At 38.5% G+C, this 23,702-nt stretch overlaps 1 protein-coding gene across 2 annotated transcripts in view; it reads right to left on the bottom strand.

Annotated features, from left to right (window-relative positions):
- Positions 1–23,702, bottom strand: part of LOC307018301 (low-density lipoprotein receptor-related protein 8-like) — a 196,773-nt gene that overhangs the window by 43,078 nt on the left and 129,993 nt on the right. For both annotated transcript variants that reach the window (XM_079648475.1, XM_079648476.1), the window contains 4 exons: positions 19,275–19,446; positions 16,520–16,747; positions 4,522–4,640; positions 3,602–3,741 (listed from right to left, as the gene is read on the bottom strand). In XM_079648475.1, the coding sequence (XP_079504601.1) occupies positions 3,602–3,741; positions 4,522–4,640; positions 16,520–16,747; positions 19,275–19,446 (659 nt within the window). The remainder of the gene's footprint in view (positions 1–3,601; positions 3,742–4,521; positions 4,641–16,519; positions 16,748–19,274; positions 19,447–23,702) is intronic.

Below are 23,702 nucleotides of genomic sequence, written 5' to 3'. Positions count from 1 at the left end.
GTATCAGCCGTATCTCGCGTTACCTAATGCAACTCCACACTACGGTGCTGTGTGCCGGAGGAGAGACACGAGATACGGCTGATACTTGACGATCTGGCTGAGAAAGGTTGTGGAGCCTCCGTTGATATGTCGTTGTAAATGGCTTGATGGAAATCAGGTGTGTAGTCGGGGAGGGTGCACAGCTGATTGCAGCAGGTGAGTGGAGGTTGAGCCGGGAGCCAGGAGTGACAGCCACCACGCACACACAAACAACACAGACAGGGGGAAACAAACAAACACAAAGGAGACGGCTGGAGCAGTACAGCCACCACAGCGTTACCTAATGCAATGTCTTACGGTGCCGTGTACCGGAGGGGAGAGAGATAGCAGCGAAGGGGGGGGGAGAGAGAAGTAATACGGTTTCCTGATAAAGCTGTGGAGAGTATGTCAGGGTATATGCAGGAATCCTGAAGTCAAATTTAATACCTTTTAAGACCTTTTTTAAGACCCTTTCCATACATTTTAAGACCTCATCGCAACTTTGAGTTCTAACCGGTTACATTGGCAACACACTTTACTTCACATTTACTATATTGATTGTAAGATAGCAAAACTAAACAGAGTGCAGACAGACTACTGAAGCCTCCTTTCCACATGAACTTCAACCTCTTTGTGAAGGTCAGGTTTAATGCAGTATGCTGCTTTTTTGCTTCTGTACTCTGTGCTCTTTCATTCCAGTAAAACTCCTCAGAAACCATTAGAAACCAGTATTTGACCAATAAACAAAACAATTGACAAAACTTTGAACTATGAAATATGTTAAACTTTGGTGAGCTTCAGCGGGGTAATGCCATATAGGAGCTCCCTCACAAATACCCAGGGGTTAAATTGGGCTGGGGCTGTCCGGGGCTAAGCCCTGGCACATAGGACGATGCTCTGACGTCATCACCCTCACACATTTGTCATATGTTTACAAAAAAGGATATATATGTTAAGAATTTTCTCGTTCTTAATATAGACTATATTTAGGGTCTATATGTGTTGACTTTACTTTAAAATAGCAGATCTCTGTGACCGGATATAGTTTGGCTTAGACCCCGGCCCCACAAAGACGCATACGGTAAAACTCATACGCAAGCGGAAAAAAGGCTTCCGTTCACACGCATTCGATTCATTAACGTGTCCGTTCACACAAGACCGCTGGAAATGCTGGAAACGATGTAGTACATATGTCAGGCCTGTGAGTGGCGCTGCTGCCGCCCGGAATACACCAAAAGCAGCGAAGAAGACCCCGGAGCATGGTTGCCATGGTTGCCCTTCTGTTTATTCTCCGCGGTGGACGGCGTGTTCTCCTGCTGTATCTCTCAGGTAGTCCACAAGCAGATGAAAAACACCCCCCTCTTCCAAGGAACGAGGGGACCGTGCGGCAGTTTCCGTAAAAAAAATGTTCCGCCGGTCAACATGTCCGTTAAAGTTTAAATCTTCCGTAAAAAATTAGAAAAGTGCCGGTCAGAGGTCTTCTTTGTTATTTATTGAGCTTTAAAACAAATTGATAACGACTCTGTTCTCTGTATAATAATATAATAATATTTAATAAACGGTGACTGCCTCTCTTTTCCTCCCCCTCTTCTGACAGCCCAGCAGCAGCAGGAGACGTGGGGAGAGGGAGGCGGGCTATTTCATCGTTATCAGAAAATGATCATAACGGGCTTACACACGGAGCCGTTGGACCCCCAGATCGTTGCGTATGCCGGTCTACCCACCTTGGGACCCGTTACCGTAGTCGTTTAGTTCCCCCCCCCCCCCCACACAGAGCGGAGCAAGGCAACGAAACTTAAAATAATACGCAGCATTTTACAGCGCGCTATGCATGGGCCCGCCTTGTGGGGTTTCCCGACATGTCGTTTCAGTAAATTAAAGGGTGTTTCATGTTGTCGTTGCTGTGGACCTTCTTAATACCTTGGAAAATGCCGTTTAATACTTTTTAATACTTTTTAATAGCCTTAATTTTTGCAAAATTGATTTATCAACTTTTAATACTTTTTAAGACCCCGCGGACACCCTGGTATGTGCTGCAGGGAGGTGGATGCACAATGCACCCAGGAACGAACGCTAGCTCCGGTCCTTTTGACTGTGGACTCGATGTTCTGACAGGCTGGTATTTGTGCAACCTGCACAAACACAATACTGCACCATGATTACAAATGGTGAAATACAATGTAAAACTACCGAAATATACCAGCTCCTTAAAACACAACCGCTCTACTCAACGCAACTCTACTCTACCCGCGGTCAGAGAGCGGAGATGTGTCCCCTGCGTGATGTAATATGACGCGTTTGACGTATGACCTTAAAAAAAAGCCGTTTTTAAGAGCAGAGCTCAAAATTGCTCCTTTCCCTCTGAATTCCTGCCCTTATATCTCGTAAAACATATCAAATGCTGCATTAACTTTTTTAATTGTAATTTTCAAGCAAGTTTAAGCATAAATGTAGAATAAATAAAAACCTGCAAGATGCTCTTTAAACTAAAAGCTTTCTACTCTGTTACAGATAATATAGTATTTTTTATAGAAATACTGGGAACTGGATTTTGTGTCAGTTGTTCTATTAGAATAAAACAAAAAATATTCCTATAAAACGTCAAGTAAAAATTGTGCGCAGTCAAGATAAAGTAAAATATGTGTATAAAACTAAGAACATTTGTGCAAATAAAGATGTGATTAAATAAAATTAAATGTATCGTATATAAGAAAATATGCAGATGTTTATAAGTAACTAATAATACATATATTAATGATGCTTCTTTACTCTGTTGCTACTTTATGAATCAAGACATTTAAATCCAGTGTTTGTGTTCAGATTTCTTTTTTAAGTCACCTGTTTCATGATTTTGCTCTGAAATGTAATCCAAACCCAAGTGAATAACATTTAAATCAAATCCCAGTTTGTAAATCTGGTCTCCTGCTGAATAAAATCTGTATCTCTGTTCCCACTGAGACCAGCTCTCTGTGAGGGGGGTCCCGCAGGGGAAAGGTCCTCCTGGGTGATGTCATTAGCACCCATCTGATAGAGGCTGGGACCCTGCTGCTGCTACACCAACAGGGACAGGCCAGACGAGAGTTTGTCAGCAGAAACGGGCTCAGGCACACAGCAAAGAAGCCATAGCAGATTAAAGTTTCTCTCTGAGACATATGACACACACACTGAGGGGAGCTGGCTGATGTCCAACATAATGAGTGTGTGTTGCTTCAGGCTGCTCTCTAGCTGTCTTATGTTTACTATGCAGTCAATTGCACAAGGGACAACAGGCAACACACACACACACACACACACACACACACACACACACACACACACACACACACACACACACACACACACACACACACACACACACACACACACACACACACACACACACACACACACACACACACACACACACACACACACACACACACACACACACACACACACACACACACACACACACACACACACAGAGCATAACGTAATTTAATTTAACAGTCATTACATTCAGACTCCCAGTCACCCCAAAGGCCTCTGGAGAGAGACTGACATGGACACTAAATCTTTAAAAACAAATCTGTAGCTCGCAAACCTCAAACACAGCCAGAGCGTAGGGGTGTCCCAGCGTCTCGGCGGACGACATGTGCGTCCTGCGGTGAGCGCCATTCAGATCCACGCTGGCTATGAGGTGCAGCTTGGAATCCACCCAGTACAGACGCTTGTTGGCTACATCTGAGAAACACACACGCACAAGCGCACACAAACGCACACACACACACGCACACGCGCACACACACACACACACACACACACACACACACACACACACACACACACAAAGAAATTGATCGTCTTGCGGTGAGCACTCTTGCACTCTGACCAGACAAATCCCTTTAGGTTGATATTGATTACATTTTAAAATGTCAGATTCTCACGATTACACCGCCGCACATTTTAACTGTGTCGATCTATAAAGGCTCAAATACTTGAAATGTCATTCAAAAGTAACTGCGGTAACTTTATTTATCTCTTTCTTGCCATTATCGGTTCACATTTACCCATTTTATTTCAATTACTTTCAAGCTTTTTAACTCCAATGACCTGATTGATTTCTACTACTCATGTTCAAATTAAGTACAGCTTAGTACTGTTATTAGTGGATGCTACTTCATTTACTTCATATTTTCACATACTTCACAATACTGCTACTTAGCTAAATCATTTTTTTAAATATTGTATGTGTACCTATTCGAGTTTCTTAACTTGTAGTTACCTCTTAATAATGTCATATATTAGTCATGCTTTTTGTACTTTCTTATCGACATTGTCCCCTTTGCTGTAACAATATACATTTCCCGAGGGTTTACAAATAAATGATTGTAATCTGATTCAGACTTAGTTCATTGGATATTTATTGATATATTTTAGCAATAATTGTATTGCTCCATACTATATTGTATAATGCAGCAGTATGTGAGGTGTAATTTAAGGATAATAGCTTTTTTCTCTCACCTAGCGTGATGCCGTTGGGCCACTCGATGTTATCAGACACCAGCACCTGTCGGTCCACTCCATTCATGCCAGCCTTCTCGATCTTGGCCCGCGTGCCCCAGTCCGACCAGTACATGAAGCTGCAGGGAGCAAAGGAAGCAAATATATTGTATAACTATTGAGAGTGTATGTAGTCCTCCAGGTGAAAGTAACAATCTTATACAGTACACAGCACAAGGATTATACTGTTCAAAACGATGGATTCCCCTTTTTTCACATTTGATAGATTCTCATCATTCATTTCCTTAAATGTAGTCCTTTATTTGGGATCACATTACAGAAGCAGCTCTTTTTCAGTTAGAGATTTTTACAAAATAGGATATACATAAATGTTAATATTTTAATAATCAAAAAAATGTAACTAAACAAGTATATTTAGATAAATATGTATTCCCAACTCCCCCAAATGTCCTAAATCTATCTGTACAAATCTTTTCATACAACATTTTTATACCATATTCCAATTGGATTGTAGATCAAACAATATGCCATTGAAATACTGTAAAACCTTAGTACCATTCCTGTGGTCACATGGGGAAGAGGATTATTTCCATTATAAATATTTCATACCTGTTCTGCACAGACCGTGTGTCTGGCTTTAATCCTTTCCTTTTAATTGCTTTTCTAGCAGCTAAACTCAGTGTTTTCCAATTTGTTGAGTTTTTCCCAATTCACAAATATATTAATTAATTAGTTGTTATGAAAATTGAATGCAAGATGGCGACACGGGCGAATGCTGCGAACGCAGCGAACGCTGATCTCCTAGAAATTAAGGACGCTTTATCCAGCATTACCAAGGATATAAGTGACTTAAATAAGACCCGAAAGGATGACAGCATAACAATTAAAAAACTGCTGGAAACGATCGGAAGCATGGAGAGGATTATGAAGGAAAAAGACAAGAAGATTGTCACGCTGGAGAGAAGGATCGAGGAGCTTGAACAACAAACCCGGAAAGAGGATGTTATCGTGACCGGATTGAAAATCATAAAACCATATTCCCAGATAGTGAAAGGAGATTCTGCGCCTTCCGACAGAGACGGACATGATTTGGTCGAAACACAAGTGCTCGAGGCACTTAACGATCGTGGCGTGTACCTGAAGTTTGAGGAGATTGAGATCTGCCACACACTTGGGAAGCCTTCGGAAAGTGGATTCCAAATGGTGATCATAAAACTTGTGAGCAGAAAGACAAAAGTTCGTATGATGATTAACGCCAAGAAACTGAAAGGGACCGGAATCTACATTAACGAGCACCACACGAAAAGGAACGCGGATATTGCAAGAACTGCGAGAGACCTGAGGAAGAGGAACAAAATCGAAGCTACCTGGACCAGGGACTGTAAAATATTAATCAAAACAAACGAAGGGAAAGTATCGATTGTGAAGGATAGTGAGGACAGTTAATGAACTCTGAGGATAAGAATATTACTCCCGCTATTGGTAAAGTATTGACAAAATGCAATTACATCTATGCGCTATTTTCCCTCACTTCATTCATTAAGTGTGAGTCAAAAGTTCTATCGACCACTCGATAATAATCTGTTATATTTAGTTTTGTATTTTGTCCTGTGTGCTAAAATTAATCCCCTGTATTGTATGATCAGTCATGAATTTACCTCCGTGGATGCACCATGAACTCAAATCCCCCAGTCCCAGTGACTGGAGTAAACTTTAAGGATTTAAATCTTTTTGATGAAAATCTAATACGACAGAACTGTTTCGACTCTCACATTGACCCAGACTCTAATTTCTTCAGGAATCTTACCAAAAACTGCTGCTACTATAGCGAAACACTTTTTAACTTAGAACTTGAAGCTATTAATGGCTTTTCATTAATACACTTTAATACCCGTAACCTTAATGCAAATAGTGACAACATCAAACTATATCTTCAACTCATAAATAGATCTTTTGACATCATTGCAATCTCAAGAGACCTGGCAAACTGACTCAAACACTGTTGACAATTTTTTACCCGATTATGTGGCTTTTCATATGAATTGCAAACTCCAAAGAGGTGTAGGGGTTTCACTGTTTGTTAAAAACACACTTTCTGCGAGATTGGTAGAAAGTCTCTCCTTCTGCTGTAACAACCTCCTTGAATCTGTCACCGTAGACATTGAGCTAAAACAGAACAAACATATACTCGTCTCATGCATGTATAGAAATGGGGCCCTCATCACTGATGTCAGTGATCACCTGCCAATATTCACAATTTTCGGAAAAGAACCTGTAAAGAACAAAGAACAAAAGACATACATAACTAAGCGGACATTAAATGAAAGTTCACTAAATAAATTAAATATTAATTTAAAAAATGAAAAATGGCAAGAAGTATTTGAGATTCAAGATGTAAACAAATCCTATAATGAGTTTGTAAGGATTTTCATGCAAAACATGAACGAATGTTGTCCATATATTAAAATTAAGATTGGCAACAGGAATAATAATGACTCAAAACCCTGGTTCACTTGTGGACTGAAAAACGCTTACTGTAAAAAAAAATGCACTCTATAGGACATTTTTGAAAAGTAAAAAGTACTGAAGATGAAAGTCGTTATAAATTGTATAAAAGCAAATTGACTAAAATTCTTAGAAACTTTGAAAAACGATACTTCTCTGAAAAATTTGAAAATGCCATAGGAGATATGAAAACCACTTGGAAGGTAATAAATAGCACAATTAAGAAGAAAATAACTGAATTCAAGAAATTCCAAACCGAAGGAAAAACAACAACGGATGTTGCAAATAGCTTTAATGAGTTCTTTACTGAAATTGGCCCCAATCTGGCGAGTAAAATCAGCCCAACTTCATCTAAAGTGGATGATTTTCTGAAAAAGAGCAACCAACAGAGTACGTTCCTGAACCCAATTACAGAAAATGAACTGCTTGATATTGTTAATTCACAACACAGTAAACAGTCCAAAGATTATTTAGGACTTAGTATGAATATTGTTAAACAAGTTGCACCAAACATTGTAGCCCCCCTAGTAAATATATGCAATAAATCGTTCAAACAAGGTATTTTTCCCAATGAAATGAAAATCGCGAAGGTGATTCCGGTTTTCAAATCTGGTGATAAATCTATTAATAATTATAGACCCATTTCTTTGCTAGCACAATTCTCAAAAATCCTGGAAAAACTCTTTAACAACCGTCTGGAGTCATTCCTCAGCAAATGTAATATACTATGCCCCAGCCAATATGGATTTCAGAAAAATCACTCTACTTCTTCAGCAGTAATTGAACTGGTTGAAGAAATTCCCAACAACATTGAGAAAAAAATGATTACAGCTGGTATATTCATTGACCTTAAAAAGGCAAATGGAACATTATGGCATAAGGGGTCAAGCCAAAGAATGGGTCAAGAGTTATCTGATAAATAGGCTACAATATGTGGATATAGACGAGGCGAAATCAAACAATCTTCCTATAACATGTGGAGTCCCTCAAGGATCAATTTTAGGTCCAAAACTGTTCCTGATTTATATTATTGACATTATCAACACCTCCGACATGTTAAAATTCATTTTGTTTGCCGATGATACCACCATTCTCTGCTCCCATCATAATCTTGGTGATCTTATTAAAATTGTTAAGGCAGAATTAGAAATACTATGTAACTGGTTTGCAGTTAATAAATTATCTCTTAATGTGGCCAAAACAAATTACATGTTATTCAATACAAAGTCTGAGAGTAGAAATTACTGCATTATACGGATTTGTAATACTGAGAAAGAGAAAGTTGGTGCATGTACATTCTTAGGACTCATTGTTGATGAAAAACTCAACCGGAAGCACCATATAAATTATGTACAAACTAAACTGTCAAAAACAATAGGTATTTTGTATCGTACTAAGAACATTCTCGAGGAAAAAATACTCAGAACTCTTTATAACAGTCTATTTCTCCCTTACCTTTATTACTGCTCCGAAATATGGGGAAACACATACTCAACAAATCTACAAAAAATAATAACATCTAAAAAAAAAGTGTTACGAATCGTCTGTGGTGTTCGTAAATATGAACACACAACTCCCATATTTAAAAAACTCAATCTATTCAAATTTGTTGATATAGTTAAGCTTAAAACAGTACTGATTATGCACAACATTTTCCATCATAAAATACCTACTAACATTCAAAAGCAGTTCCAAGCCACAGTCATGAAATACCCAACCAGGCATCCTAACTGGTTGTATAGCAAACCCTGTAGAACAACCATCAAATCACACAGCTTATCCATAATCGGAGTTAGAACATGGAATGGACTTCACCCAGACCTTTAAAGTACTACAAGTCATCAACAATTCAAAACTAAAGTAAAAACAATTATATTTTGAGATTACTCCAGCTAACAGGTATTGGATATTCTCAGTATTGCTTATATATTTATTCGGTTTTTTCTTGCCCTAATTTTTGTTTTATTTAGTTGTTTTTTTCCAGTTTTCATTGGTTTTCTTTGTTTCTTTGTACTCCTTAATTTCTATACGTTTTTGATGAAATAAATGCCATTATTATTATATTGATGCTAATGATGATGCACGGGAGGGCTACTCCCCATAAGCTATGCTTCAGCCCTCCCGCTTCTACTAATTTTGTTCATTTGTGTATGAATTATACGTTTTTGTTTTTGTATGATTTTAGTCGAATACATATAAAAAAATTAATTCAAATTTTTTTTTTTTTCATTTATATATATCTAAACATAATTTATAAAGGCAGTTATTAGTCTGTATTGTTGTGCTAACATAACCTGTTGTATTGTTTAGCACTGAGACACTCTTATCAATTATTTTGTCTGAAACAAGAACAATGAATCTGTCTCCAGACACCAGGAGGGTTGATTTGTTGAAAATATGCCAGTTTTCTTTTAGGTTGTAACTAATCAGACAGCATTCTTCTATATTTATTATGAGGAGCGCACCGACATTTCTGCACTGGCAACATGACAGCGCTAACAATTGTGTTGGCTATATACAGCCTATTGATGAACAATCCTATACAAGACTGCAGGAAACAGGGAAATGTCAGTTTCCTTCAAATAGAAGCTGAAAACATGATTTCTCGCTGCAGAGTGAGACAATACTATCTATGATTGGATGTCTGGGAATAGAACCTGTGCATTTGTAGAACTGTGGCTTTGAAATGCACAGAAACAGAGTCAATGAAATTAAAATTAAAATAAGTGCGAAATCAGAATATGTGCTTTACAGGAGCTGTCCATTCAGCGCCACAGAAACACAACACCAGCATAATCTCTCCCACAAGTTTTAACTAACTCAAACATTTGAAAGAAACATATTCAATTCAGCCTTTCTATGTTTACATTTTTTGTAGTGGCAAACTTTGGTAAAAACACTTCTGTGTCAGTAACGTGTGCCATTGGTCCCAAAAGACTATTTCTCATTTACTTACATTGGGGAAATGAAATGTTTGTAAGAGCCCTCATTTAAATCAATAGTTCCAAAAAGTTGTTGGTTATTTAATTTAATTTCTATTTACTATATTTATCTGACCGAGACTGAACCTGATGCTATGGTGAAGGAGAGGATCAGAGGCAGGGCTTAAGAAAAATGGAAGTGCGCATGCTTTCATCTGCAATCACATGAACCTTGATTTGCTCACCGCGAGTTTGAGTGCAGAGTCTTGCAGTGAAAACAGCTAGTTAGTTTTGTTTCTATGGTTACGTCCCCTGCTAGCTTGTGCGACTACATACAGCTGTTATCAGATGATTTACTAGGTCAAATTCTAAATAATATGGACTTTGAGTGCAGCGCTCAGCGACAAATTTGAGCTGTTCGGGACGCCAACAGTTGCGCTTCTGCTGAGTCAGGAGACAAAGCTCTCTCCATAGAAACACAAAGGCAACGTTTAAGATCAGTATAGTTTGATTGGTTATTGGGCAATATCGGCCAGCAATCACAGCAGCAAAGTACATATCATTTTGTGTCTAGTCTATTTCAGTTTATCTCTGTGCCTGTTTCTTTTCATCTGGGTTTGGATCACCAGAACACAAAAGCTGCAGAAGGAAACGCTGGCACGTATTCAAAAAGCTTCCTAGATTAGGAGTCATCATCTGGGGCAGAATCTCTAAAAAAAAAATTGAAACGATAAGAGTCAGGAAGCTAAATGGGTCACAGGCTTGTAACTCTGGCTTCCCCACATAAAGCAACAAGAGTTCTCTTGTGTTTATCATCATCACTCCCACAAGAGGATTATGTGTATTCATTTTCTGGGGCTAAAATCACTTTCCAGATTATAATCTGGAATCATCTGCAATAATAAATAACAGGGGGGAAGAAAAGGTCATTCAAGTGTGTGTCAGCACATTTTTAAAGATGAAAAAGAGGGTCAACCAAACAAACTCAGCTTGACACTAATTTCTGCTGACTTGCTGTAAATTATGTAAATTCATGGCATTAGTTTAGTCATTAGCATACAGTACATCAGAAAGATTGTGCAACATAGTGGATGCTAGCATGATGAAGCTCAAAACAGACCATTGTTTAACCACTGTAATTATTGATCCTGTCATTTAGATCTTCAATATTGGTCATTACATATTCTGCGCTACGCAGTCACTGTCTGGAGAGATGACAGCCCCGCCCCTTGTCTGACAAAAACAAAGAATTTGCACCAAGCAGAAAAAGTAGTTACATCATGTCTTAAAGCTGCTGTTCCATGTTTTCCACTTCAAAGAGCAAAAAGCATCCAAAGTAAGAATTGTCTTATTTCCACTTTAAAAAAAGAATGTTACTGTAAAAATATAATAAATAAATAAAAAAAATAAAATAAAATAAAATATCTGTGTCTTCAGAACATCCACAGAGAGGACGAAAAGTGGAATTAATCAGTCAATACAATACAGCTAAATGATGCTGATAATGCGGCTAAGGTCAAGGGTCAAAGTAAACTGTTGTAATGTCAAGTAGTGAATGTAGATGCTGCATTTATCCTGCTGCCTGCCACTCTTACACCTGCACACAGGACATTGATTCCCTTTTGATTTCATTGAACTATACATCCACGCCAATCATCTATTTTAGATCATAAAAGACCTACAATCAAATGACAGCAGAAATGTTCACCACAAAAGTGTCACCGCCATGACTTTTAGGGAACGTTTCCTGATACGTTGCACTCATGTATGCTGGGTCAATTATTTCTGAGGCCCCAGGCATTTAGTATTGTGTTCCTAGACCAATGTGTGGGTTTGACACATTTAGACTTCTCTGGTCATAATGTGTCCAGTGAAAAACGAGTTCCCTTCAGCACAATTTGAAGCACCAGCCACTCTCATCGATGTCACAAGCCCAGCGAGAATGTCTCAACTACATGCAAAGAAATGTTTCTTCGTCATGTCTTAGGCTTTGGAGCGTTTACTTTTATTTGTTGCCCTGTGTCTTGACAGGACTTGAAATAGCCTTCTTTTTAATAAACATTTATCTAAATGCCTCAATGATGTCATATAGCCTTCCTATCAATTGTTTTCAAACCAAATAATAATGGGCTGCTTGATCCTCAGTGTTTACGTGTGCTTTCCACTTTCCTTTTTGTTTTGCCCGGTACTGTCTCTTTGGTGTAACAATGTCAATTTCGCAAATGTGGGACGTATGAAGGAATTCTGATTCTGAAACACTGATATCATTTGAGGGGATTTTCTCCTGTTAGAGGCCAACCCAGTCTCACGACATTTCGTGTTATAGTCACGACATTTAATATATTGATTCGTGTTCACAACACGATTTCCCCCTTTTTTTCGTGTCACACAGAACGATTTTAAAAGCAATGTATTTCTATTGGTAGTATGTTTCGTGCCTGCAGCACGTCTTTTTGTCCGTTCGGGACTTGGAAGACCGGAAGCTGTGGTGTTCATAAAAACATGTTCTTACTCAATATCAAGCCACGATTATTGTTTTTTATTTTAAATCTTATATTGTCGGACTTTTTTTGTCGTCTGTGAGGAAAATAAATGGGGCTCAGAGCCTCAGAATACTGAAATCTGTATTTTTTAAAATCTTTTTTTCCTTCTAATTTGTTATTCTTTTCTAAATAACACAGTTATTTACTCAACAATAACACAAAATTATCCTTGTTTTTATTTATTTGTTTGATTCCATAATCTCGGGCTTTTTTTTGCGTCCGTCAGGAACTGAATTTCAAAATAAAAATAACCGGAAACAGACGTAGGCCTATAAGGGACATTTCGAGCATCATTGCGATATACACAGCCACTGAACTGATTACCCAAGATCCTCAGCTATGGTTTAAGCTTGCTGAATGGATGTTTGAGCCGCAATGCATGTAGGGATATGGTGTTAATGCGATATGAAATCCGAAAAACATTTCTGAGTTTAGGATGGCCGAAGACACTACACTACCCATAATCCCCAGCTATCGTTTAGGACAGGGGTCGGCTACAGGCGGACCGCGGTCCGGATCCGGACCCAGACGCCGACCTATACGGACCCGGACCTATAATCAATACATTAATAGGGGATTTAAATTTTGACAGGGCGAATCTATTTTAACCGCTGCCGACAGGGGGCGAAAGAGACGAGTGAGCGATACAGGGAGAGAAACACAGAAGACGAGATGAGAGAGCAGCAGAGAGAAGCGGAGAGGAAAGTGAGTGAAGACAATAATTAGCGATACAGGGAGAGAAGCGGAGAGGCGAGTGAACAGGCGAGTTAGCGGCAGACAGGGAGAGACAAATAATTACACATGGCGCTCTCCAAGAAGAGGAAAGTGGACAGAGCTTTTAACCCTGAGTGGACGGACTCATTCATGTTCATCCTGCCCTGTACCAGAGACCGTGGCGCTCATTAAAAGTGCCAAAACGCCACTATGAGACAAAACACAGAGTGTTTGACCAAACATTCCCTCTCAAGTCAGAACTGAGGTCACACAAACTAAATATCGTTCCAGCGCAGGCTAACCGAGGCTAACCGAGGCTAACCAATGAGCACCTGCATGTGTGTATGAGAATGGCCCTGACACCATTTCAGCCCAGATCTAAACTCCTGGCAGGACAAGCTCAAGAGCTCAATTCTCGCATTGAATAAAAAAAAGTGAGTGAGGGACTGTAATATAAGACGGAAAGAAAGAGAAACTTTAAAACTGTTCAATTGTTATGATATGTAAAGACTGATATTGTTCTATAATCGTCTGAAACTGTTAAGTCATGATGTGAAACGGTTAACAAAGAAAAAGGGAAACTCAAGCTGCTGCTACACTTTATTTTATTTATCTAAAATTAAGCACTTTTAAGATGCACACATTTTCAAAAGCTATTTTATTTATTTTCTCTATTTTATTTTTAAATGCAGCCCGAGAGAAACACTACACATATCCACATTGACCATTTACACAGTATTTTATCTGTATATAGTTCAATGTTAATTGACATTACATATTGTTGTTTTTGAATTGTACTTTCTTTATTTGATTGGCAGTCAGTTGTTGATTACATGCAGACGTTGATAAAGCTACAGGCTACTTCACTATATATCACACTAATTCATAAAGCAATTTAAACATTTTGATGTTCCGGACCTTTGCATGGGGAGATTTTCTCTAACTGGACCTCGTTGAATTTTAGTTGAATACCCCTGGTTTAGGACTACAGTCCCTGTGATTAATCTTCAAGCTCTGGGATTGGATGTTGGAGTGGCAGTGCGCCAAGGTTACGCTGAGCGTCAAACAGCTGTTTGAAATGGAACGAAACCACGCCAGACTATCCAAAACTGGAATCGAACGCCCCCCCCAGAACTACACATGCTGGCTATTGTGTTTCGCAAAATGTTCCATGGGACGTCTCTACTGAACGTTTTCGTTTTCCCCACAATTAGAAGTTGCCAGGATTAAACACATTGGTGTTATCAAATGTAAAACATATCATAAATAAATGGGTGCAAATCGCTTGTGTCCATAATGCGCAGCATTAATATATACCCACATGACAGGTCATTGTTACTTTGTAATTCTACTCCTCTACAATAAAGAGGTTAACCTGGTATTTTTACTCCATACATTTATTTGAGTTACTTTGCAGATTCTGATTAATGATGAGAAATATAAACAACCCTTAAATCAGACTTTAGTTACACCTGAGTAAAATTCAGGGAAGGTGATTGTCAAGTGCCAACAATCGGAAGAGATATTTGATAGTTGGTGCTTCATTGACATGAATGGAAACGAGTAATAAAGTATATTCATTACTCGTTATTCTCTACTAATAGTTCATTAAAGACTGTATAATGGCTATTTTTCACATCCCTTTCAAGATTTCAAGATTTTTTAAGGTTTATTGACATATCATATACACAACTACGGTGTAGTTATGCAATGAATGAAAAACTTGGGTCGCAGCAGAGGTTCCTCAACAGTGCATTACAAGACATCTATCAATATGTGTGTATACCTCCACCATTAAACTGTCATATTCTGCACATTTCTTATACTATCTACATACGTAAGAGTATAATTAATGTGTATAATATCAGTTAAAATAAGTGCTTCAACATAATCAACATTGCAGGAAAGCAATATATTAGACGTTAAGTACTTTGTCAGGCTTAATATTTATCTTTTGATACCCCCAAAAGCTTTTTTCTTATTTAAAAGAAGACCTTAATCTAAAGTATTATTTAATGTTTAAATAAAGGTTAATTCGTTTTTCTGTTTTGCACATCCTCATATTAATATCTTTGAACATCCTGCACTAAACTGTTTTATTGTAGAGATCACTTATAGTATCTTCTTGAATTTGTAATCAATGTTGATGTGTAGTTTTATTCATGTTTTCACATAATTTTACAGCATATTGCTATATTACTTTAGACTCAGTATTTACATTCTTATATTCAAAGAAAATCAGTAATATCTTTAAAGTCCTTTTATATCAGCGGTGCACCGTTATGGTGTAAATATAACCTATCTACGAATTAGATCAAATGTAAAAGTCAGCCGAATTAGTGTTGATACTGAAGGAGACGTATTGTGTGAAGAGAAATTGAAGATGTTGTTTAATTGTTGATATATTTATGATCCACGTCAAGTATTCAGTTTCGGTGGCATTTCTTCCAGTTTTTCCAAAGGTCTTCTCATCAGGGCTCTATAAATAAAGAACTACGGCAGATCTGTAATATGTAATGCAGCCGAACCGTGTATTACAATGCCGTTATGTGATGACTTTCAAAGAAAAAAGCAAAAACACTCGGAACAAAGTATTATTTTCTTCTTTTTAAAAAAAAAGTTTTTCGGATTTGATATGGCATGAACACCATATCCCTACATGCATTGCGGCTAAAACATCCAATCAGCGAGCTTAGCTCATAGCTGAGGATCTTGGGTAATCAGTTCAGTGGCTGTGTATCGCAATGATGCTACGTCTGTTTCCGGTTATTTTTATTTTGAAATTCAGTTCCTGACTGACACCAAAAAAGCCAGAGATTATGGAATTAAACAAATAAATAAAAACAAGGATAATGGTGTGTTATTGTTGAGTAAATAACAGTGTGTTATTTAGAAAATAATAACAAATTAGAAGGAAAAAAAGATTTAAAAAAAATACAGATTTCAGTATTCTGAGGCTCTGAGCCCCATTTATTTTCCTCACAGACGACAAAAAAAAGTCAGACATTATACGATTTAAAATAAAAACAATAATCTTGGCTTGATATTGAGTAAGAACATGTTTTTATGAACCACACAGCTTCCGGTCTTCCACGACCCGACCGGACAAAAAGACGTGCTGCAGGCACGAAACATACTAACAATAGAAATACATTGCTTTTAAAATCGTTGTGTGTGACACGAAAAAAAGGGGAAAATTGTGTTGGTGAACACGAATCAATAGATAAAATGTCGTGACTATAACACGAAATGCCGTGAGACTGGGTTGTACAGGCACCAATCTTTTGTACTGGACACACCCCTCCCTGCCCTTACCCCTGGTGAGGATCCAGTGCGATGGCCCTTGGCTCGCTCAGGTCCGTGTTGATGAGGACTCGTCTCTTGGTGGCGTCCACCGAGGCCACAGAGATGGACTTGTCTCCGGAATCGGCCCAGTACAGGTTGTGTTGGAGCCAGTCCAGAGCCAGCCCCACGGGGGTCTTCAGGAGGGAGTCCAGCAGGGGGACCTGCTGCGAGGGGTCGCTGGCCTCATGGATGAAAGCACTGTGAATACAGAGGGGGGGGCCTATGTAAGGAATATTCTGCAGCAAGCCAGACATTATTGTGAACATCGATGTGTATATTCGTGCTGCTGGGGCCCGTTCTTGTGATAATAAGTCTATATAAACTATTCCTCTTATCACATGGCACCATACCAACAGATTTACCATCTGAAATATAGATTTTTGGAGATTTCATTACAAGATAAAGCATTTTACAAACTGACACCAAAAAAAGCCGGCTAAGTTTAATAGATGAAGCACCTGCTGTCACATTTATTAATAAATGATAAGAGGAATAAACAGCTTGAATGTATAAAGTAAGCACAAATGTAAGTTTTTTTTGACACATTAGTTTAATAAATGATGAGTGGGAATGTATGAGCACATACTTAGTTGGTCTTATCCAAATTATTGAAAACGAATAATATTCGATACAATATTAATACTTACTTACTTACTTATTAATACTGTATATTTATAAAATAAAATAAATATATATATTAAACACATTTGTATACAAAGTAACATTTCATATAAATCTCTTACTCATTGATACAATATATCTAATTTTCAGTATCAATGCATAGAAGTCGAATACAAAGTAACTTTTAGTACAAAATGATAACTAATAATTAAAATGTAGTTAATTTTTTGAATAGATATTTGTGAATAGCGCTTCTTTCTTTTAGTGAATTGATCCCCACCATTGTCCAAGTATTTGCCCTTTTGCTATATTTAATTGTTTTCATTGGAGAGCAGGCTCTAATCACACATCAGGCCCATCGGTGAGATCTGGGCTCTATTTCCCCTCCCTTAGTTTCTCCATTTGCTCGGTCAAGGAAAAACACATACAGGCCTCATTAGCGTTTATCACGATTGATAAAACATGATTACTGTTGATGACTATACATCATGACATCTTAGAGTGTAGTTGGTCTACAAAATGAATTAGAAGATCTTGGACAATGTAAACATTTACATTAGTTATAAATGATTGAATCAATGATTTGAGAAAGGGTCCTGCCTGACGCCAATGTTCTTATTTTATGGCGTCACCTTGAAGATGTTTGAGATATTCTTGTCTCGACTGTTTTTATGTACGTACAGGTTATCATTTTTGTCGTTTGGATTGTGTATTTTGCAATTTTATTATCTTTTTGTTGTATCTTTACACACAACATCTATTGCAAGTCTAAACCTTCCTGGGAGAGGAATCCCTCCTCCGTTGGTCTCGTTGAGGCTTCTTCCATTTTATTGTACAATGTTAGGTTCTAAATGGTGTGGTCTGCTGTACACACTGTAAAGACCCCTGAGACAAATGTATTATTAGTGATATTAGGCTATATAAATACAATTGGATATATTGATAAAGCAACCAAGGAGATGGAAGAACTTTTCAATTTCCAACATCCAGCCATTATACAGTACACATATATGACAGTGACAAGTATATGGCCTAAAGAAGTTGTATCATCACGCCTGATGTGCCTCTACACTAAGTCTCCTTTCTTCTCTGTGCAGTACAGCGACTGCAGAGCGGAGAATGGGAATACTATGGGTGGAGTAGCCTTGAGCCATGCTCTGAGCAGGTTCACTGGGGGGTTAGGGTCTTTTTGGTTGGACCACTTATCAGAAGAGACAACGCACGACTCAAGGGTCGCTAATGATTTGGCCCTGGCAGGGGTGTGAGGCGAGGCCAAGGCAGCGGGGCTCCCCAACTGGGATTTATTTACTGGGATTAGTTTCACTAGAGATTTTTAATTTTAACATCCATTTCATGAAGAGAACACCCTGCTCCAATTAGTAGTTGGGATAACAATAGGAACTGGGCGTTATTTTAAAATAATAGCAGGCCTCATCTCAGACCATTTCATTTTAAAAGCCCGAACAAGTAGAGGCTCAGGACAATAAATACAATCAACTCATGACATGGAAAAAAGATAGCATGTAAGAAGAAGCGTTTGTAATGTCACATTAAGATTATTCAAATCAAATCAGATCAGAAGAAAAACTCTTGGTTTAACTTTGGAAAAAACATAAACTCAGGTTTACATGTAAGATCAGGTTTGTGATCTAAATGAAAGGCACCCTGTGGAACTTTTGGATCAATAGTGGCGCTACCGAGTAATGTTAATGTAATATTAAGAGTGGGCATCTGTGTTGTAAGCATCTGGTGCACATACGCAAGGATGCAATGCACATTTGAGACACATAGTACTTGAATCTGACAAAGCTTTTTACAAAACAAAACTCCAATGGGTACCTTTAATGCTTAAGATTTGAACATTTTGGGATTAAAAATAATAAATATACTAAAATCTAAAATCAGGCTTAGTTTTCAGAGATTTTGGAAGAGCGTCTGCCAGTGAACGTTGGTTTTTGCTTGTATTTTTTTAAATAGTATTGTATTGCAAAAAGGGTTTATAACTATGCCTTCCTTTAAAAAATAGGATTAAAGAAATGCCAGACTCGGATATTTGACAATGTTTCGGATATTTTATATTTGATTGTAAATCCAGTTTCTTTACCTGTAGATTTTGCGATGGAAGCGATCGCACCAGAACACCCGGTTGTTGGCCACGTCCATGTCCAGAGCCACAGCGTTCTTCTGGGTGGACACCACCTGGCTGTAGTCGCGCTTCACCAGGTCGATGCGTCGGATCTCATGCCGGTTGGTGAACAGCAGGTAAGGGCTCTTCCCTGCACACAAAGCAACGAATATTTATTGTCCTGAAGAAAAGAGTAAACTTGCAGCTTAAGTATGGGAGAGTTTGTCCAGCTGAAATAATCAATCACGGCAAAGTCACAGAGAGAAAGTAATTTAGAAGTAGAATGATTGCATTAAAAAGAGGAATACATTATTGATAGGTGGAGTTGGGATGTGGTTTGATAATGGCTAGTCAAATCAGCTTTGACAATTTTGGTAAAGGGCCAGAAGTCGTTATCTCAGAAGCATATATCCTCTATTTACAGCAGCTCCTACAGTTCATCATCCAGAGAAGATGCACCGTATGGAGGTTTTTCTAGCCGGAGCCAATACATTAACCAATAACTTCCTGTTTATGTATTTAAAAAATGTGTTCATAACCTAAAGGTTAGAATGGCAAAGATGTAAAGCAATTAACGATGATATATTCCCTAGGGGTTTGGGTTAGAGCTAACACACTCAATTGTGAACTGCTTTTGAAACTGAAAACAACATCAACCCCAGAAAGGCTGTTAGGCTCTCAATTCAAAATGGTGTACTTATTTTTCTTCTTTTTTTTTAACTAACTTTATAGGGGCCCCTGTTTTGGGGGGTTTTCCCTTTCCCATAGTGTGTTCTTTGTGCATGTAAATGGTCTGCAAAGGCTTCAATTCCAAAATCTCTCTCCGACACACTCCCCCCCCCCCCCCCCCCTGCTTGAAGCGCCTCCATTCGTCTCCTTTTTTCAATAACACATTGAGAGAGATGAGCTAAGGGGCGGGATATCTCTAAGCGGTTAACCAATCACAAAAGAGGGTAAAGAAAGGTGCTGCAGCACGTGAAAAATATATAGAAAATAAAGCACTTTTTATACATCAAAGTATTTAAACATATAGAGACAGAAAAGATGAACCTGAAAATGTGCATAAAAGGGCCCCTTCCACAGTCACCTACTGTATTGGAGTTGCTGCAATTGTTAAGTCAAATAAAATAAATGTGACTGCCGTATTATTAGCTCTAATTTAATTATCGGGAAAAAACATAATATAAATGTTCCTATTATCGTCCAGTAATTTATCAACTATAATTTAATATTGGAATAATATATCATAACATACATTTTCCCATTATCAGCTGGTAATTTATCCCCAACGATATACATCTTTCATTCCTAGATTCAAATTAGCCAAGCAAGTATAGTGTAATAAAATAAATGTAACCTTTAGCTTCTGGATTAAGATTATATTAGATATAAGAAATAAGGGTTGTACAGTACCTGCAATAATCAAACACAAAACAGCATAGCATTATTCTGCTGTAGAGAAAGACAGAAGATGTCGATAATTCAGAAAAATTGACCATGACAGGAGACGCTGTGTGTTGGGGGGATGGAGCAGACATCTCTCTAAAGTAATAATTCGGAGGCTCGCCACAGTGTCAAAAGCCACTGCGACTTAATATGCTGCGGCATATTTGTGGCACTGCTCTGAATGTCATCTTCTAACACAGATAAATAACACAACAAAGCCGTGTGATACAGCTCAATATCCGCCTCTAACAAGAGCACCGGGACAATAATCCTTCATTAAAAACTGCTGAATAGTAACTGTATTGATCAGGGTGTCTGTATACATCATTAAGTTGTATGCGTCTTATTATCTTCTCTCTGCAAATATAGATCACAATTACCTTGGCACCTCTTTAAACAGCGGCCTGTCCACTTTCACAGGCGGGAGGACTAAATATACGTGTACGAGCGCACACAGTAAAAGAATAGTAATGAGGTCATTTCCTCTGAGGGCCGATAAACAACCTTGAACAAAGTTAAACCAGGCAGGTTTGTTGACCTTCTCTGTGCGACCAATAAACAATAAAGATCAGTTACTTGGTCCCCTCAAGAAACTGTGCAACTGCAATAAAGTTTAACCGACAGGATGCAGAGTAATGTTAAAGAGGCCCTATAATGCTTTTTGGGGTTTTCTCTTTCCTGTATGGGTTATGTTTTCGAGCATGGAAATGGTCTGCAAAAGCTAGAGTCCCAAAGTTCCCCCCAGAGGGATTTTCTCTTTACTTCTGTAACATAGTGACATCATTATGTAACATGCATTTTTATTGGCTAGCGCTAATGTGTGACAGGCTAAGCAGCTGTTGACCAATCACAACAGAGTCGGCCAGCTAACCAGACTGGGCTCTGGTTTCAAACAGAGGGTGAAAAGAGGTGCTGCAGCACAGGCAGCAGTATGAGAACAGTTAAAGAGCTTTTTGAACATTAAAGCATGGAAACATGTCACAGTAGAGGCACAACATATAAATAGGAAAATGAGCATAATAGTGCCCCATTGATATCTCTTTACAAAAAGCAGCCAAACACATCTCATTAGATCACTTGCGCTAAACGGTCCAATTTCTCAATCATAATTTGTATCAGTAAATAACTGTGACTACTAGCAGCTTCAACAAGAGAGCTGCAGCCATGCTTGTTGCTCAGTGAGGCTGTGCTGCACATGTAGAGTGCACTCAGCTTCTCTTGTTAAAGATTCCTTGGTTGTTCAGGTTTTCTAACTGGGAGCCACATTTTTAGCAGAGGTATTCTCAAATTAGGGACCTAATGAGTAAAACTTGTTAAAGCAATGAATTAATCAGTGTCGCGTTTCCCTGGAGGACACAGAGGGGCTATGAGCTAAAGGGGATGCCGCAGCTGTTCTTCTTTTACAACTCAATATCCAGATGTTCCAGAGGTTTTTACCAGGAGATGGTTCCTGGACAAGACAAATGTAACAACTCATAACAAAACTGATTTAAGCTGGTTTAGGTCAATAGTCAGTGATGACTCATTTCCTTCATTGTTTAAAAATAACCAAGATCTAAAAAGTGTATGGTTAGAAAAAAAAGTGTCTTCAAATAGGTTAAATGTAAAGGTATTACAGCTTCTTGCAGGCACGCTAACACATGCTCAAACACCGCTTCAGGCAACTCAATGAAACAAATGTTTACCTTTATTACAATTATCTAGGTTTATAAAATAGATGGAAACATTTTGGATAATGTACATACATGACTGAACAAAATAAAGTCGTTTTTAGACATTTTAAGAGCGTTGAGACCTCAACAGTTGCTAGGGAAGATAATTAGGGAAATCACAAAGTAATCATGGTGCATCCTCTGGAAAGCATGAGTGTATCAGAGAGTGTCAAGGTTATCCATCCAATAGTTGTTGGAATATTTCCGTCTAGGCCAAACAGAGAACCGACAGACCACCATTCCTAGAGCTTAGCCGCTAGCATGGCTAAAAATACGTATATTGCCTTTTTGCCTTAAAGCTATAAAAGAGGACTGGAGTGGACATTTGCATACTGGGAAAAAAAGGACTTGAAAATTAGATAAAGCTAGGAAGGAAACCCTGTAACTCAAATCACAGCCATTGAGACCGACACAAATGATTTGTTTGCCTTTTCATCAGGAATAGATGTGTTTTAGGCTTTGTCATACTGCAGTTTAAGCACACGTTGTCCTCTATTTTGGCTGCACTCAAAGCTATTTTAGGAGCTGTCGACTTGTGATAAGGTCATCCAGAATGCATTTTAATTAGTTGGTAGCCTTAGCAACATTTATATTATCACACCTTTATGTGTATTTCCTTGTAATTCTGGCAGGGAACGTGGGTATTAGATGCCCACAGGAAGGGTTTTATCGCTTCTGGCTGGCAACTGCAGCCCACCTTTGTCTTGTGACATCTATATTGAGGCTCTTTCTGACATTGCATGGTAATAGGATGGCGTCTGCAGCCAGTTCTCTCTGGAGGTTGATATGATATTCTCTCATTAATGGCTCCCTGCCTTCAGTTTTTCTGACAGTGTGTCGTACCCTAATTGTTGCATGTTATCTTTTCCTTCCTTTTCTTTCCTCTACCAGCCCATAGTATGAATGAAAAAAATGCCGGCCAAAAGGAAAACTGGCGATTACAGTGACAACATTTCCGACCTCTCTAAGGGGGAAAATAGTTCCCTGCTGTTTTATGGGCTGTCACAGCACAGCGGACCTGCTGCATTCGCTGCGATTCTGCTTTCTGACACACAGCCAGACACACTCGGTTCTCTGCTGGTTGCGATGAGCTGATAGCAAACACACCGGGCAGTGATGCGCAGAGAAATATACAAGCACAGGCAGAGGGGCATAGTGTGTCGTAGGCAAACACACACAGAGTGAGTGCTGAGTTTGATATTAGCTCAGCTTAATTGAGGGAAACGAAATCACAGCGTTCGACAGCCAC

The sequence above is a fragment of the Notothenia rossii genome, assembly GCF_949606895.1.
Source record: "Notothenia rossii genome assembly, chromosome: 9".
NCBI classification, from domain to species: domain Eukaryota; kingdom Metazoa; phylum Chordata; class Actinopteri; order Perciformes; family Nototheniidae; genus Notothenia; species Notothenia rossii.
This window is presented reverse-complemented; position numbering and strand designations above follow the sequence as displayed.